The sequence below is a fragment of the Fusarium mangiferae genome (genome assembly GCF_900044065.1).
Source record: "Fusarium mangiferae strain MRC7560 genome assembly, contig: FMAN_scaffold004, whole genome shotgun sequence".
Classification (NCBI taxonomy): Eukaryota; Fungi; Ascomycota; class Sordariomycetes; order Hypocreales; family Nectriaceae; genus Fusarium; species Fusarium mangiferae.
This window is the reverse complement of record NW_024573924.1, coordinates 2,964,356-2,979,600: the sequence shown is the minus strand read 5'-3', so window position 1 is coordinate 2,979,600 and position 15,245 is coordinate 2,964,356. Positions and strand designations below refer to the sequence as shown.

The 15,245-nt window shown below is 47.8% G+C and overlaps 5 protein-coding genes across 5 annotated transcripts; 2 read left to right on the top strand and 3 right to left on the bottom strand.

Moving 5' to 3' along the window:
- Positions 1-1,743: 1,743 nt before the first annotated feature.
- Positions 1,744-2,311, top strand: FMAN_09538 (uncharacterized protein; the record flags this gene model as incomplete). Its single annotated transcript, XM_041830393.1, has 3 exons — positions 1,744-1,976; positions 2,028-2,185; positions 2,232-2,311. 3 exons carry the CDS (start codon positions 1,744-1,746, stop codon positions 2,309-2,311), a joined length of 471 nt encoding a protein of 156 aa, XP_041681061.1.
- A 1,238-nt stretch (positions 2,312-3,549) lies between these two features.
- On the bottom strand, positions 3,550-6,937 carry FMAN_09537 (putative calcium P-type ATPase NCA-3 (Ca2+-transporting ATPase); the record flags this gene model as incomplete). The annotated part of the gene is made up of 5 exons (XM_041830392.1): positions 3,550-4,158; positions 4,207-4,320; positions 4,368-4,469; positions 4,515-5,552; positions 5,597-6,937. 5 exons carry the CDS (start codon positions 6,935-6,937, stop codon positions 3,550-3,552), a joined length of 3,204 nt encoding a protein of 1,067 aa, XP_041681060.1.
- A 1,029-nt stretch (positions 6,938-7,966) lies between these two features.
- FMAN_09536 (uncharacterized protein) lies at positions 7,967-10,054 on the top strand (the record flags this gene model as incomplete). The annotated part of the gene is made up of 4 exons (XM_041830391.1): positions 7,967-8,008; positions 8,083-8,186; positions 8,266-8,986; positions 9,038-10,054. 4 exons carry the CDS (start codon positions 7,967-7,969, stop codon positions 10,052-10,054), a joined length of 1,884 nt encoding a protein of 627 aa, XP_041681059.1.
- A 340-nt stretch (positions 10,055-10,394) lies between these two features.
- Positions 10,395-10,844, bottom strand: FMAN_09535 (uncharacterized protein; the record flags this gene model as incomplete). Its single annotated transcript, XM_041830390.1, has 1 exon — positions 10,395-10,844. The coding sequence occupies one exon, from the start codon at positions 10,842-10,844 to the stop codon at positions 10,395-10,397; it is 450 nt and encodes a 149-aa protein (XP_041681058.1).
- A 1,424-nt stretch (positions 10,845-12,268) lies between these two features.
- On the bottom strand, positions 12,269-14,372 carry FMAN_09534 (uncharacterized protein; the record flags this gene model as incomplete). Its single annotated transcript, XM_041830389.1, has 2 exons — positions 12,269-14,184; positions 14,279-14,372. 2 exons carry the CDS (start codon positions 14,370-14,372, stop codon positions 12,269-12,271), a joined length of 2,010 nt encoding a protein of 669 aa, XP_041681057.1.
- Positions 14,373-15,245: the final 873 nt, after the last annotated feature.

The window sequence follows — 15,245 nt, the reverse complement described above, 5'->3', positions numbered from 1 at the left end:
CTTCAAAAGACTTGATGCTAGTATAGTGCTTAACTAACTCGCGTGTTGTCGTACAGTAACGATCGTTACACCAGGTGATATTCTGAGTCTCAGAGTCCTCAAAGTGGCCGTAACTGCTTGGGTCTAACATCTCAATCCATTTTGATGGTCTGATATTGTCTCGGCTGTACGGCAATTCAAAGCGGTAACTTGCGTCAACCATGTTTCTCTCTTGATCGTAGTAAACATTAAACCCACAATCGCAGGTACATTCAAGCCGTGGTGCCTCGTTGGGCCATGCATAATCTCTGAACTGATCTGGTTGAAATAGGCGGTCTGGAGTGGTTTGAAATGCTGGGCAAAGTGATGACGAATATAGTGCATGTCGTTGTCTGGTTTTCGATATGCATTGGTCCATGAAAGAGCTGCTAGAGTTGGGACCATCTAGTGCTGCGGTCCATCTGGCCGCCACAAAGTCGAATATCGGCGAGTCGTTGAGAAGGAAGTACTGGATTATGGCGCCAGGGCATGGGCATGTCTCTTCTTTGCATTTAAGATCTACTGATTTTCCCCCATCCCGCAGAGAACGGATGTCCTCCAATGAGAGTTTCAGATGAGGACAAACACGCAAATATCCTTCGTGTGCGATACAGGCTCTGGACGACGACGGCTTTTGGCGGGATGACTGAGAAAAGAGTATTGCGGGATGTTCGCATTCACACCCCGTACAGTATAAGCGATCCATTAACCTGGCAACGCGCTCAGAATATCCAGGAGCAGCTCTAGCTATCTGGCAGGATCTGCAATACCGAATAGAAGCAGAACCATCGCCGCATGGCAGTGCACCGCCATCAGAACCGGTATCGTCTTGTGAATCTAGTGTCTGACCCGAGAGTGATGTCTTATCGGAGTAGAGCTCGTTTGTACTGCTTGTGATATCTTGGATATGATTTGTTTCTGATCTCGCGAGAAGAAACTCTTCATCGTCTTGTACGGCGCTGGCGTTGGCGTTGCTGCGACGGGACCATGGGGTACGTCGACGCAAAAATGAGAATACCGAGCTTTGAGAGTCTGCCATCTTTTGTAAAAGTGGTGGTGTAAGAGTTAAAAGAATAGACTTGCAGGGCAAGGGATACCCCAGCAGCTGCCAATAAGGTTACTGAGTGAGTCATCATAAAAGCATATTATTCTGATTTTAATTAGGAGACTTATCTTTATGGAGGCTATACGCATATTGCCTTTAGAAGCCAAAAGTTAATTAGTATTTTTTAGTGTGTTGGCTTAATATATCTCGTTGAGATATCATAAGCTTTAACTATCAATCAATCAACAATTAACAAAACGTGCCCTTATTATGTGTGGTGACAACCTCAAGTTTAACCTCACATCGAGCAATTTGCCCAGTTTAAATGGAGGTCTTGAAACAATACTTACCTTATATTTTATTCCTACCTGGCAGCAGCTCTAATACACCGTACATCAACAATTTCAGGTCCCGCTAATGCCAGCTGTACCTGCCGTAACAGCGATGGCTCTTGCCATACAACGTTGTTCTTCAATTTCTCCTTCTATGTTTATCTTTTACTTGTCTTCGTTGCCAATTCAATCTGTTATACGATTTGTTTCTAAATTAGTTCAAGACACTACACAAAACCTCCCGTCCGAGTTCATAAACCTCCCGTCTAATCCTACTATGGTTGAGACAATCACCTTAGCCTGACCTCTTGGCAGGCCAGTATCGCAACTGTCACATTGCTGGTAGCCATGTGCAATCTTGCCTGGACTATACACTCGAAATTTGAAGACTGGAGGATTGCCAGGGAAGATAAGAGAGAGAAACAGCAGGCAGAGGCTAGAAATAACGCGTCTACTGCTGAAAAGCTGGTGTCTTTTGAGGAACGAATTGCTGAGCTGGAGAAGAAACTGCAGAAGGGCCTGGAAACGGTCACTAAGGATGCTGAAAGCGTCGATAGAGGGCGGCAGAAGACCCTCCTTCGGTAAGAATATGTTTTGTCTTCTATATGAGAACTTGACTAATTTATGGAAAGGCTAAACGACAACCATGCACGCATGAATGCTCGCTTGGAAGAGCTGGAGAAGAACAAGTGCAAGTGCAATTTGACTAAGTCAAACGACATCGACCCTCTCACCGCAAAGATCAGTGAGCTCGACACTGTGAAAATGAAGCTGTCTACGATCAAGCCTTGTCTGTGTCGCAGTAAGATCCCGCGCCCGGTACTATCCCTGGGTAGTTCGCGTCAACGTACCCGCCTCCACCCCAGCAAAAGTTCCGTCACTATCAGAAGTTGTTGCAGCGCTTAATGCTGGCTAATTGAATGAAAGTTGTTTAATGCAGCGGAAGCTTGGAGGCGATAATTATCTTGGGAGATGTTGTTGCGCGGGACCCAGTTCATAAGATAGTTGTATGTTTCATCCTGTGCGTGAATTTCAACGGTGGAGATAGAGCGTGCAGTAATGGATTCGGACCAAGATTCAAGAGCGTATTTTATCAAAAAGGCGAAGGCGGCGAAGTAGGGGAGATATGTCATTCCAGGAAATATCATTTCCAAGAGGCCGATGAAGAGGCCTTGGCTCATGATGCTGTCTTGTTGGTCTTCCATCTTGGCGATGCTTTGAGATGAATGATTCGAGTGATCTGAAAAGACAATTGTTTGAGTCGACGGGAACACTTTTAATTATTCTGCGATTATCTACAGCTTTGGTGCCTGGTTTCGTGAATGACATGCGCCGAGTTCACAGACCTGCCGTGTTAAGACAAGTATACATTGGAGCCAATCATGTAACAGGAAACCTTCTGGTGTGTGTGCAGAGATGCAAACCCGAGGCTATATCCCTTTATATACCTCTTGGTCTCTTCCCTTTGCAATGCCCTAGGGCTTGCAGCAAGATGTAATGGTTATCGTGAAAGCTTCTGGGTAAAAGCCTATATTGAGGAAAAAAATACCGTGTTTTTACTTATTACCTGTGTTTGCAGCCTAAAGGTTAACCTTATAGGCCGCAGTCATCCCGTAGATGGAAGCCAGAGTCGATCCAACATTTCGAAATCCGCTATGACCATGTCGCGGGGCTTGGGCAGAGGGACTCGGCTTTTTATTTGTTTCAAGCCACTCCGTATGAGTCGGAAGACAGTAAAACTATATAGGCACCTGTGATGCTTGCGTAGTATCTTTTGACGCAACATTCATGAGGCCCTAACTGATCCCCAGAGGCGAAAGAAAACTCAAGACCTCGATCCTAATCGACAAAAAGACTCAGGTAATTTAGCCTGGACTTAAGTAAATCTTTACTCAGTTGATTTCGGCATCCTTTTCAAAATCTGTTTTCTTGTCGACAGCTCATGGGTGTTTCTGTCTCGGTGGTCTGCGGACTGAATGAAGAAGTTTGAAAGTTATTCAATGAAAGTACTATCGCTATTTGTTCCTCTAATCAACGCCAGACCATCGCCACGAAATATTCAACATATTGTACCTGGCCTATCCTTTCCTTTTGTTCTTCCCAGTTATCCAATTTTCCCAACCGTTCACACAATTTTGCCAACTATCTCCTGACTTAGTTCCTAGGCTCAACAATCATTGGCCCAACACCAGAAGACTTCTCCTTACTCTCCCTCCCCTCCAAAGAACTGCCATCCTCCTCATCCTCCGCCTTCTTACTCTTCCTAAACAACCTCATAAATCTTGCCCAACCCCTTGCCATGCAGTTATAAGCCCACACAAAAGGCGGCGCAAAGAAGTACACAACCTTTGCAAACCACTCATCAGGGAAGATCCTAACCAGCACACCCCACGGGAGACTAAACGCGGCGATGAGAATAGAAATAGCCCACTGCACACCATTCAGACCATCAGTGTCAATGTCGAACACACGGCCTCCGATGAAGATGATTCCGATTTGCAGACCGATCATGATGGCGTTGATGAGGATGAAGAACAGGTTGCGGTGGATGCCGACAAACACGTTGAACTTGTTGTCGAGACGACGGCAGTTGAGCTCGTTGAAGATCTGCATCCAGACGAACATGTTGAAGATGATGGTATCGAGCTGGAGCTTTTCGGACGCGATGGAGGTGTTGTAGCCGAGGATGGAGTCGCCGGCAAAGTAGAGAACCAGGACGACGACGACTTGGAAGATGGACTGGCCGATGATCATCTTCCACATCTGGGGTTGTTAGAGGTGAGGGTGAATGGAAGGTGAGAGGTGACTTACGTTCATGGTGATGAGGGGGGCGGACTTGGGTTGGGGAGGTCGATCGAGGATGGAGTCAGTTGGGGGGTCGGTGGCTAAGGCGAGAGCAGCCATGGTGTCCATGATGAGGTTTATCTACAGAGGTCAGTACCACCAACGACATCTCAGATGGAGTAAATTACCCAGAGAAGCTGGACTGCCTTGAGAATAGGCTCCATCTTGTCGTCGTACATGGATGTAACAAAAGACAACAAAACGGCGGTGATATTGACAGTGATTTGGAACTTGAAAGGTTAGTACGCATTCAACCTCAATCACAAAAGACATACCTGTAGGAACTTCTGCACCGCATCGTTGACAGCCCGTCCCCACTTCAGCGCAGTAATGATGGAAGCAAAGTTATCATCCATAAGAATAATCTCAGACGCCTCCTTCGCAACCTCGGTACCCGAAATACCCATCGAGAATCCGATATCCGCTGCCTTGAGAGCAGGCGCATCATTAGTACCATCACCAGTCACAGCGACTGTTTCGCCCAAGACCTTTAGGCGCGTGACGAGAACACGCTTGTCGTCGGGTGACGAACGAGCTAGGACCTGAAGACGAGGGATAACCTTGTCAAGCTCCTCCTCGGACAGTTTTCGGAAGTCTGGACCCTCCATGACGATGCCGTCGGTGAAGATACCGCACTCTGTCGCGATGGCTCGTGCTGTGACGAGGTTATCACCCGTGACCATACGTGTTACAACACCAGCGCGTCTGGCATTCTGCACAGCTTGTGGGACACCTTCTCGAACAGGATCTTGGATACCGACGATACCGAGAAGCGTCAAGTCACCCAGATTCTCAAGATCAGGCATCTCCTCAAAGTCCTTATACACCAGGCCAATAGTACGCAGCGACTTCCTCGCAAAAGCCATGATCGCATCGTCAGCAGCCTTGCGGTCCAAAGCTTCGATAGCACCAGTAGATGGGTTAACCTCAGTAGAGCAGAAGCTAACCATGATCTCCGAAGCACCCTTGATGAGAACCCTGTATCCAGCTTGGACCTTGATCACGGCCAGCATGTACTTCTTGACGGAGTTGAAGGGCTCGATGAGGACGATTTGTGCGTTCGCTCGTGCTTCGGAGAGGGATTGCATGCCGAGGTGGTCTTTGGCGAGCTGGAGCAGTGCAGTTTCGGTCTTGGAGCCAATGAACGCGGCGTCGCCTTCGTTGGTGCCCTCGAAGGCGGTGGAGTTTACGGCGACGGATTGGGTGATGAGTTTGCGGGTTTCGGGGGAGACGGTGGTGGCCCAGGCGGGAATGTCGGAGGTGAAGCTCGAGGAACCGAAGCGGCCGGCCGTGACTGTCATTTTATTCGTGGTCTAGGATGTTAGAAGAGTTGTTCTTTTGGGAGGATGTAACGTACCAAAGTTCCTGTCTTGTCGGAACAGATGCAAGTCGCGTTACCCATAGTCTCGCACGCTCTGAGGACACGCACAAGGTTGTTTTCCTTCAAGAGACGTGTCGTCGCAAACGCAAGCGCAAGAGTGACGGCAAGAGGTAAACCCTCGGGCACAGCGACAGCAATGATGGCAATAGCCACGACAAGAAGATCAACAAAAGTAGAGGCCTTCTCCTCAGCTGGTCTATCATCACCAGGAAGAGAAGCACAGAAGCGGAAGAGCAGAATGAAGAACATGAGGAGAGAAGCACCACCACCAAGCTTAGCGATAGCGACGGCAAGACCTTCGAGCTTCTTCTGGAGAGGTGTAGACTCGATGTCTGTTCGGACAGACATCATGATCTTTCCAAAACTGCTGTTCACGCCGACGGAGGTAACGACAAAAGTGCCCATGCCTTCGAGGACACGAGATCCAGAGATGATGAAAGGATCAGGTTCCTTAGTGCGCATAGGATCGTCGACGAAGCACTTGGCACCGGGAGTCTTCTTCAATGCGTCAGATTCACCAGTGACAGTGGACTCGTCGCACTTGACGTTATGGCCATCGATGAAGATACCATCAGCGGGGATCAAATCACCAGGCTCAAGGTTCATAACATCGCCAACAACAACATCAGCGACGTTGACAAGCATCGACTTGCCCGATCTGATAACCTTGACCTCACGATCATCCTTCTTGGTGTTGAGCTTGACAAACGCCTTTTCCTTCTGCCAATCGTTATGCGAAGCAACAACCACAACGATAACAACAGCGCCGAGAATCGCAACACCTTCGACCCAATCAACAGGTGTAGGATCACCAGGTTGATGCGACACACCAAAGGTCTCGTACAACCCAAGCGCAAGAGAAATAGTACCAGCAACAGTCAACATGATGAGCACCGCTTCCTGAAAAGTAATCCATGCCAATCGCCAGATTGACTTTGGTTTCTTGGCTGGAAGCTGATTGCGACCAAAGACTTTGATGCGAGGACAGTTCTGGTTGTTCAGCTCATCAACGCTAAGACCTGCTTTCAGATCGACGTTGAGGCTGCGCGCCAAGCCCGGCAGCCCGCCGAGACCCTTGAGGACATCGAGGGATTTGGGGTCGAGCAATTGGTTCAAGACCTCAGGGCTGTGATTGAAGGGGTTGTTGGGATCGTGGGGGAAGCGCTTCTCGTTGCCAGCATCGAGATATTGGGGGATTTCAGCGGTCTTGATGCTAGGAACAACAGTGGTGTCTCCAGCTGAGGATATGGTGCCTACTTCGCTGATGGAGCGCTGGCGAGGATCCAGTAGGGCTTTTGGGTCAAGATGGCCAGACATGGTAGCTTAGTCCTAGGCCCTTGGCAAAATAGAGGATAGTAGAGGAATGAGTGAGCTCCAAACCAGTGAGCTGCAATGGGTGAGTCATGGTGCTTGAGTCCGTGGGGTTTTTTCACTTTATATTTAATGTCCATCACCCAGCTAACATCATTTTACCGCGTCTACTTTAAAAGCTTAGTTTGAGAAACTACAGGGGAGCTGTTGTCGGTACCAACAAGAGGTGTACAGTCCCACCAATGGATCAACTCTAAAAGATCTGATAAACGAAACAAGTGCTTATATCATCGGACAGCGGAAGTCCGAGATCTCAATGGAGCTAAGATCTGCGCCGGTGAGCAGGGGAGCTCTTTTTCTCAGCCAATAAAATTTAACTAGGCTAAAGGGTGGTGAGTTATGTAATCGGAGACGGAAATCAAAGATTGGAGCTCTGACCACAGCTTGATCTTGTTTCTGCCGCATCTGCACAGCCTCCCTCGACGATACCGCCCAATCAAGCTTATTTAGTGACGGGTATGTGTTGTAATTATCAGATCCCCCCCGCAATATCAGAAATTTCGCTTATTGTTCAGCATTACGTTAAGGAATTGGAAGCGCTGATCCGATCGAGCCCAGGTCCAAGGTTTGCCCTTAGGTTACAGCACTTTATGCTACCCTGTAGCTTGGGAGGCCTGCTTTGACAGATCGAGATTTAGGGATTGGGATGAAACGTCGACTCGTCTGGACGCTTCAGGCTTATTCTGTCCTTTTCAACTACTTCAATATTCTCAATCGAGAGACGAGGAGGACAAGTTCCCCTCTTAGGCCTCAGCGGTAAATGCGCCAGACAATCACTAACGGTTTGATTTTGATCCCTGTCTCGCTAACACTGTAATTCAGCACATCCACGTGCCAGCACTAGAACACGTCTAGCACCAACACAGCACATCACATCACATTACATTACATTTTCTGCCCCACGGAAACCCGCCTCTCCGTCAATCTCTCCCCGTCTCACTTCCGTCTCTCCGATTACATTTACATCCCCTCGCGATGCCTCCCCGACGAGCTTGCGACACATGCTATAAGCGAAAGGTAATAAAAACATGTTTTGTTTCCCTCCCTTCTCTCACAATGACATCAACACTTATAATAAACCTTTGCTATAGATTCAATGCCTGATTAAAACACAAGGTGATCCATGTGACTGGTGCGACAGCCAGGGGCTCACATGCACCTTTGATAGAGTGATCCAGAAGGACCCAAACAAAAGGTAAGCTTGTTTTTTCTCTACTTACTGTGACAGCCAAGGCTGAACCGTTCCATTGGGTGCTTCAGACTGACCCCTTCAGAACTACTTCCGATGTCGTCCAGGAACTATCACGCCGCGTGGAAACGCTCGAGGAGGCGCTTCAAACGGCATTGACGAATAGCACAAACGTGTCCGTTGGAGGCCCCTCACCATGGTCTGAACCAACAAGTCTTCGCTTCGCTTCCTCCCCTATCACTCGCCAGCCGATGATAAGTCCGATTGGCGTTTCGCCTTCAACGCGCCCCAAGGCCCTTTACAAACTATGTCGCTGCCACATCGGCACAAACTGGTATTTCAAAGGCATAGGCATTCTATCAGATCGCGGCTGGCAGTGGATCTCAGACGGTGCAGGGGAGCGCGTATTTCTCGAGAACTTTGACATTTTCGGTAATCCTGCGCCGCCGCTTGGCTCTGTTTCATTTTCTGAAACACCGAGGGTTCTGCCCCCTAGGCCTATCTGCGCGCATGTCGTTGAGTTATTTTTCAAGTCTAAAACTGCTGTCATCTTTCCGTTTTTGGACAGAGGCCTCTTTGAGGGGACGCTGGGGAGAGCATTTGACGAGGGGGTTGTTGATTTGGGGAGGAGGGCGCCTGCTGAGGCTTGCCTTTGGGCTATGATTGCCCTGGTTGTTAGGACGACTGATGCCCATAGTTTGGGATTTTCTTTTGAGTCCAGGGACTGTGTGAGTGAGGCTTCAAGATTGTTGAGTGTCGTGAGTGGTATTACCAGCTTGGATAGCTTGCAGGGAACTCTTCTTCTGGTAAGTGATGTGATAACGACCAAGTATCGCGACAGAGGCTGACAAAACCAGTGGGCAAGCTATAAGATACGAGGGCAATGTCGTGAAGCAGCTGTCAGCTTCGCCAGCGCCTGTCGCATGGTATGCGATCTCGGCGGCCATTTCCCTCTATCACGACCAGCAATCTTTCCTCAGCACATCCCAACATTCGACGACCAAACAAGACTCCACATCCGGAGATTATTCTGGGTATGTTATTGCTATGACAAAGACATGTCTCTACGAACAGATAAACCGCCACTACTCACTTCAGATCACTGCGATATAAGTGACGCTGAAGATCAGACGCTATGGTACCACAGCCTTCCGCGGGATACAAACCTCGCGAGAATCAAGGAAAATGCAAGCAACATTCTATGTTCTCCACGAGCGTTCAAGTACACGGAGGGTGAACTTCTCGCGCATGTTCGACAGCTTGACGATGAGCTTGAAGAATGGCGCTTATCAATCAGTGCAAGCTATCGACCGCGGTTATCCATCTCATCAGATTTGGTGTTTGGACTCCCTGCCTCTTTGAATGAGAGAGATCGGATGAAAGAAAGGACATATTTCATAAATCTGCAGCTCGATTACCTCTTCACCATCATCAATATCCATACACTGGTTCGAAAATGCGGCGATTTGGAGGAGAATCTTCCAGATGATCTCCACAGCGTAGTCCACTCCAGCGCTGATCTTTCCATCGAAGCAAGTCGGTCCATCTTCCGAATCCTGGACCAGATAGTGGAACTCTGGGAGGAAGACGCGTTATGGATAGTATCGCACTATGCACCCATGGCTGCGATGCCACTCTTCATGAACATCCTGATTCACCCGCTTGGTTCTTCGGCAGATAACGACTTGCATATCTTATCGTCGATAAGCAAGATCACGCGCAAAATTCCTTCTGACAGGCTTCCGATGGAGGAGATTGAGCATATTCAGGAGATTAGTGAGTTTGTTATGGAGCTTGTACGATTAAGTCATAGTGCGGCATGGAAGGTCAAACGGGGCGAGAGAGAGCATGACCTTGATATTATTCATACATAGTAACAAAATAGACAATGCACGATTGAAATGCTCACTCGTGAATGGTTGTTGGGATGATCATCTCACGAGCTAGGCACATCTTTCACTTGACTGTAATATCAACCATAAGTGATTAAACTTTAACTTGAAAGTCATATATTCATGCGACACTATCTGCGATTTCATCTTTGACTAGTTCTTGCCAAGACCCCAATAGTGCATAAGTGGATTTGACTGACGATCGACCGGATGGTTCGAGCTTGGCAATAACAAATGGGTCTAGGAATGTGTCAGACTCAAAACAAAGCTTTTCCAGGGAAGACGATACCTACTCGGCGCTATATTTCCATTCCACAAGAGCTTACTCCTTACCCATAAGGTGCGACAAGTCCCGAGGACACTTTTGTCCACTGCAAATCCATTCCCCAGCAACCTTCTTACAAGAACACTGCCTCTTCTCCAGTCCACTCTCCTCAGCCGGCAGACTTCTCGGACACTTGGGACCACCACAGAGCCACTCATCTCCAACCTTGTGGCACGAACACTGTCTCTTCTCAAGCTTGTTCTCCTCGGGAAGATCGCGGGGACACTTGGGGCCGCCGCAGAGCCACTCGTCGCCAACCTTGTGGCACGAGCATTGGCGAGGGACGAGGTCGCGCTTCACCTTGTCGTAGCACTTGCTGCCAGTGCAGATCCAGTCGTCGCCGACTTTCTTGCAGATGCATGAGCGGGCTTGGATGTCGCTGGGTGAAGAGGGGGCGGCGACGGTGAGGGTTGCGAAGAGGGCGACTGCGAGGGGGAGGAACTTCATTTTGGCGGTTGATTAGTTGACTAGTTCTCAAAGAGAAGATATTTGTTCTTGATTTGATTGATGTTTCTGAGTTGAGAGGAACTGATATTTGAAGATCAGAGTCTCGTTCTTTTATACTCGAATCTTCACGATTGACACCACAATATTCCAACCTCCACAGGCGATAGCCCGATCAAAAGATCCTAGCAAGATATATCCAAAATAAGCTTCTTCACACATTTCCGGAAGTCGGTCCAGTGATAAGTCTGGCACTTTTGCTCCCCGAGCTCCTTTTGCCTAGCGTCTAGGCCCAAAATGGCAGGTGAAGCAACGTCAACCCGCCTCTGCATTCACTGTTACCATAGCATTGGCTCTGCAGTTGTTGTAACCATGGTATTGGAGATGCTCAGCGTCGTATTCGATAAGTATCGACTGATCGAGACTAATTTGGGGGCCAAATATGAGGTTATTCATAAGGTTCTTTGTGGTGGGTGGATTCTAGGCTGATGGGATTTATGTTGCCAAGGAATCCTTCGGCGGGAAGGGAATGGGGACTAAACGAAAAACTACAGAAGTTCTTCTGCTGACCAAGACTTTTGTTTGAATCAATTGAGAAGGTAGTATCTGCATCTGACACTTATCAGGTCTGGATGACAGTACGGGGGGCAATTTGATCCTCAGCGGCAAATAAGTTCGGGACATCAAGTTAAATACTCACAGGTCAAGTAACAAACCATCAGTCAATCCAAATAAGATCATGCTCGAGAGGTGATTAGCAATGGGCATAACAGTACCTATAAATCTGTAGACAAGACTGCTTTCAGAGGTTGAATAATGCTTAAATGCCATAAGCTTTGACCATCAATTAGTACACCTAAAAACACGCTTGATACGCATCTCTATCTACGCGCACGATCCGCATCGTAATACAACCTGCCATACCAAATACGGAAAAGGGTCGATTCGGAAACGCACAACAGTTTACGCTGACTGACAGGGTTCACGGTGGCGATTGGTTGATTGGCGAGACAGAACGGGCCCTCGGGCTAATACTGAGGATCCCGCAGATTGAGAGACAGGGCTTATATCTGTCATACCTCGTAGTCGGCCGCTGCTATACTGAGTAATGCTGATGTCTTTGGATCAGATGACTCTTATGACATGTTGATGGGAATTGAGCCTCTACAAAACAGGAAGGCATGTTGTCAATGAGATGTAAATATTGCGCAGTATCGACTATTGAGGACAAGGGAGGAAAGAAAACTCAAGACTTTGGTCCTAAATGATTAAAAGACTTAGCTAACTTAGTATAAGTTTAGGGTATCTTTGGAAACTTGTTGCTAATTGATTCTGATACCGAAGTGAATACTGCGACTCTGATATCTCGAGACATAACGGTATTATTCTATTATGATGTTCTCATGAATGCAAAAACTTCGTACCCATCACAGCTGGCCACTACTCGTGAAAGCATCTCCGCTGCTGGTATCAATCTCGACGTACGAGTTCTCTGGCATTGCTATGCCAAAAGAGTACTGCGAGTAAGACTCGTCGCCAGCTTGAACACCAATAGTCGGGTGGTCAGCAGCATAAGTGCGATAGTACACGAATCTCACCACCCCGGGATGATCTTTATACAAGCTAACAGTGAAGTGAATCGTTGGTGTCGAAGCATCATCACGTAGCACAGCCATGGTGTACTCAACAGTGAACGTCTGGCCCCTGGACGTTTGGTGAACCTCATATGAGATGCCTGAGTTGCAAACAGAGGACATGATATACATATACTCGATCCAGTATGGGAAGATAGCCACCGATGGGTAGTAGGTAGTAAAGGGCAGTTCGTAGTTCCCTATGTAGAAGTTCTCTGGAGCTTCAAGGGTCAACATCCCGATTGTACTAATATACACTGTGTCTGAGAGGTGTCCATATATGCCGACTGGGAAAGGGAGGTGAACGGTGTCGTATTCATCCATGTGGAAATCTCCTGAGGTGAATAAAGGAGTAGGGTTTGCGAGGACGGTGGTTGGAGGAGGACAGCCAGTGGTGGTTGTGCCGGCTGCGGTGGTTGTCTCGCTAGTAGTGGTGGTAATCTCATCAGTCGTTGTAGTGCTCTGTTCAACCGTTGTACTTTGTTTAGGCGTTGTGCTTTCTTCAGCCGTTGTGCTCTGTTCAGCTGTTGTAGTACTTTCTGTAGAACTCGTAGTGCTGCTCTCCGCAGCAGCAGCTGTAGTAGTCGTCCCATCAGTTGATCCACTGCTCTCCTTTGATGAAGTAACAATGGCGGTAGCGCTCTCATCAGATGACGGTGTGACAGTAGTAGTCCTGTCACCAGAAGTTGTTGTGCCCAGTCCCAGTCCAGATGTTTCTGTACTACCCTCTGATGAAGTAGTCATGACAGTTGTGCTATCCTTGGTCGCCGTACTGCTGTCTTCGGATGAAGCCGTGGTAGTGAGCGCAATCCCATCAGTTCCTGTTGTTGTGCTAGCATCGGGCGTTTTAGTGCTGTATTCCGATGAGATAGTGGTAGTTACGGTGCCGCTCTCAGAGGGAGCCACCGAAGTAGTCGTAGTGTCCTGATTTGTGCTCGCGACGTCGTCAGACTTTGTAGCAGTAATGACTTCGGATGAAGTTGCAATGGTAGTGGTTCTGTCATCAGAAGTTATAGTGCTGCTTTCGACCAGGGTAGTAGCATCCTGTGTTGTTGTTTTGCGGTCAGAGGAGGTGGTGCCATCGGTAGTCGCTGAAACCCCCTCAGCGGTCGTCGTGCTATCCACAGAGACGGACGTAGCTGTTTCCTTGGTCATGGATGTTGTTGTAACATCCTCAGATGCTAATACCGTGCTCTCATCGACATCGACTGTCGTGCCATATGTAAATGCAGATGATGTTTCAGCTGAGGTAGTAGCCGCACCAACGGCACTAGTCGTAATTTCAGCCCCTGTTGTTGTCTTTGGGATAGTTGTGGTGGTGTCAATAGCAGCTGAGGTTTCAGCGATTGCCTCACCCTTAGTTGTTTCGGTGGTGGTGGCGCTTTCGGCAGTTGAGGAGACAGCAATAGTCGTAGTATCATCAACCATAGAAGTGCTGCCTTCGGCTACAGTCGTAGCCTCAATGGCGAGGGTACTTGTCCCAATCGCATTTGAAGAAGCTTCAATCTCTGTAGATGATTTCGGGCTGGTAGTGGATGTATCGATAGTAACCGCAGTGGTTGTAACAGCACCTGCGACACTCGTCTCCACGGTAGTAACAGCCTCACTCTCGGTCGAGGTTGTCTCTAAGACAATAGTTTCAGAACCTGTAGAAGACGGTGCAGAGATAGATATCATAGACTCTGGGGCAGTAGTCAACACAGTTGAGCCTAATCACAATTAGTAAGACATTTCATCTGTCAATGAAGTTATTCCCAGTGGCTTGGCACTAGCTTAGCCAACGCAATATTGGCTTGAACTTACCCGCACGGGAGGGAGCCGGTTTACACGGGCTTGCAACGGCCGACTGCGCCACTAGCAAGCTCAGAGCCACTGACGAAATCCCTTTGAAATGCATGGTTTTTAACGAGAGACTTGCAACGAGCGAAAACTGTAAAGACCGACGGGGAGAGGTACAAAGCAGCAGCCTAAAAGCAGATGAAGAAGGGGAAAAAAACAGAAAACGGAACGAGAAGCATCTTCATAGTGGTATACTCCTTAGCCTCGCTTGTAATTCTCAGCTCATGATTCTTTTTTTAAATGAGAATCGATAGTCTGTTCAATAGTTCGGAACTAGCGGGTTTAAACTGTCAGAAGCGAGGTGTCAATTTTAAACTCAAGCGAGAGACAAGCTTAAACATATTCCCAAGTGGAGAGACGGAAAAGAATATACAGTTGAACCTCCCTGTCGGATGCGAAAAAGAAACTTACACGTCAAGCTGTTATGTAGGTACATAACATTGTACGGTATGCAACAAATCCAGCTGTCAGACTATTGAGCGCCGACGAGGTGCTTCTACAGCGCGAACACTGCTGTGGATCTCCATGACCCCTGCCCTACCTAATGTAGCCTAGGGCGAGTAGACAATAAGAAGTCCACATAAAGCAGGTCTTGGCTCAAGGAAGCTATTTCTTAAATGATAATATCGGTGTGATTTTATTGAAGTATCATAATACTTATAACTCTTTCTCTTTTTTTGTTTATTCTTCCTTCCCCAGAAAAACGTCTCAGGATTGCATTATGTCCATAGCATAAATTATCCAATTCCGGTTGCTGTATGTAAATATCCTTGAGACAGCTATTTGTAGCTGGGATAAGGATACATGTAATATTAAATGATAATAAGATTTCCTCAATCATATGACTAAAGAAAACGCTGAAGTACTAAGTTGTGCTAGATTCCATCCCTGAGTCCCAACATCGTCCAACATCGTCTCGAGTTTATGGCGA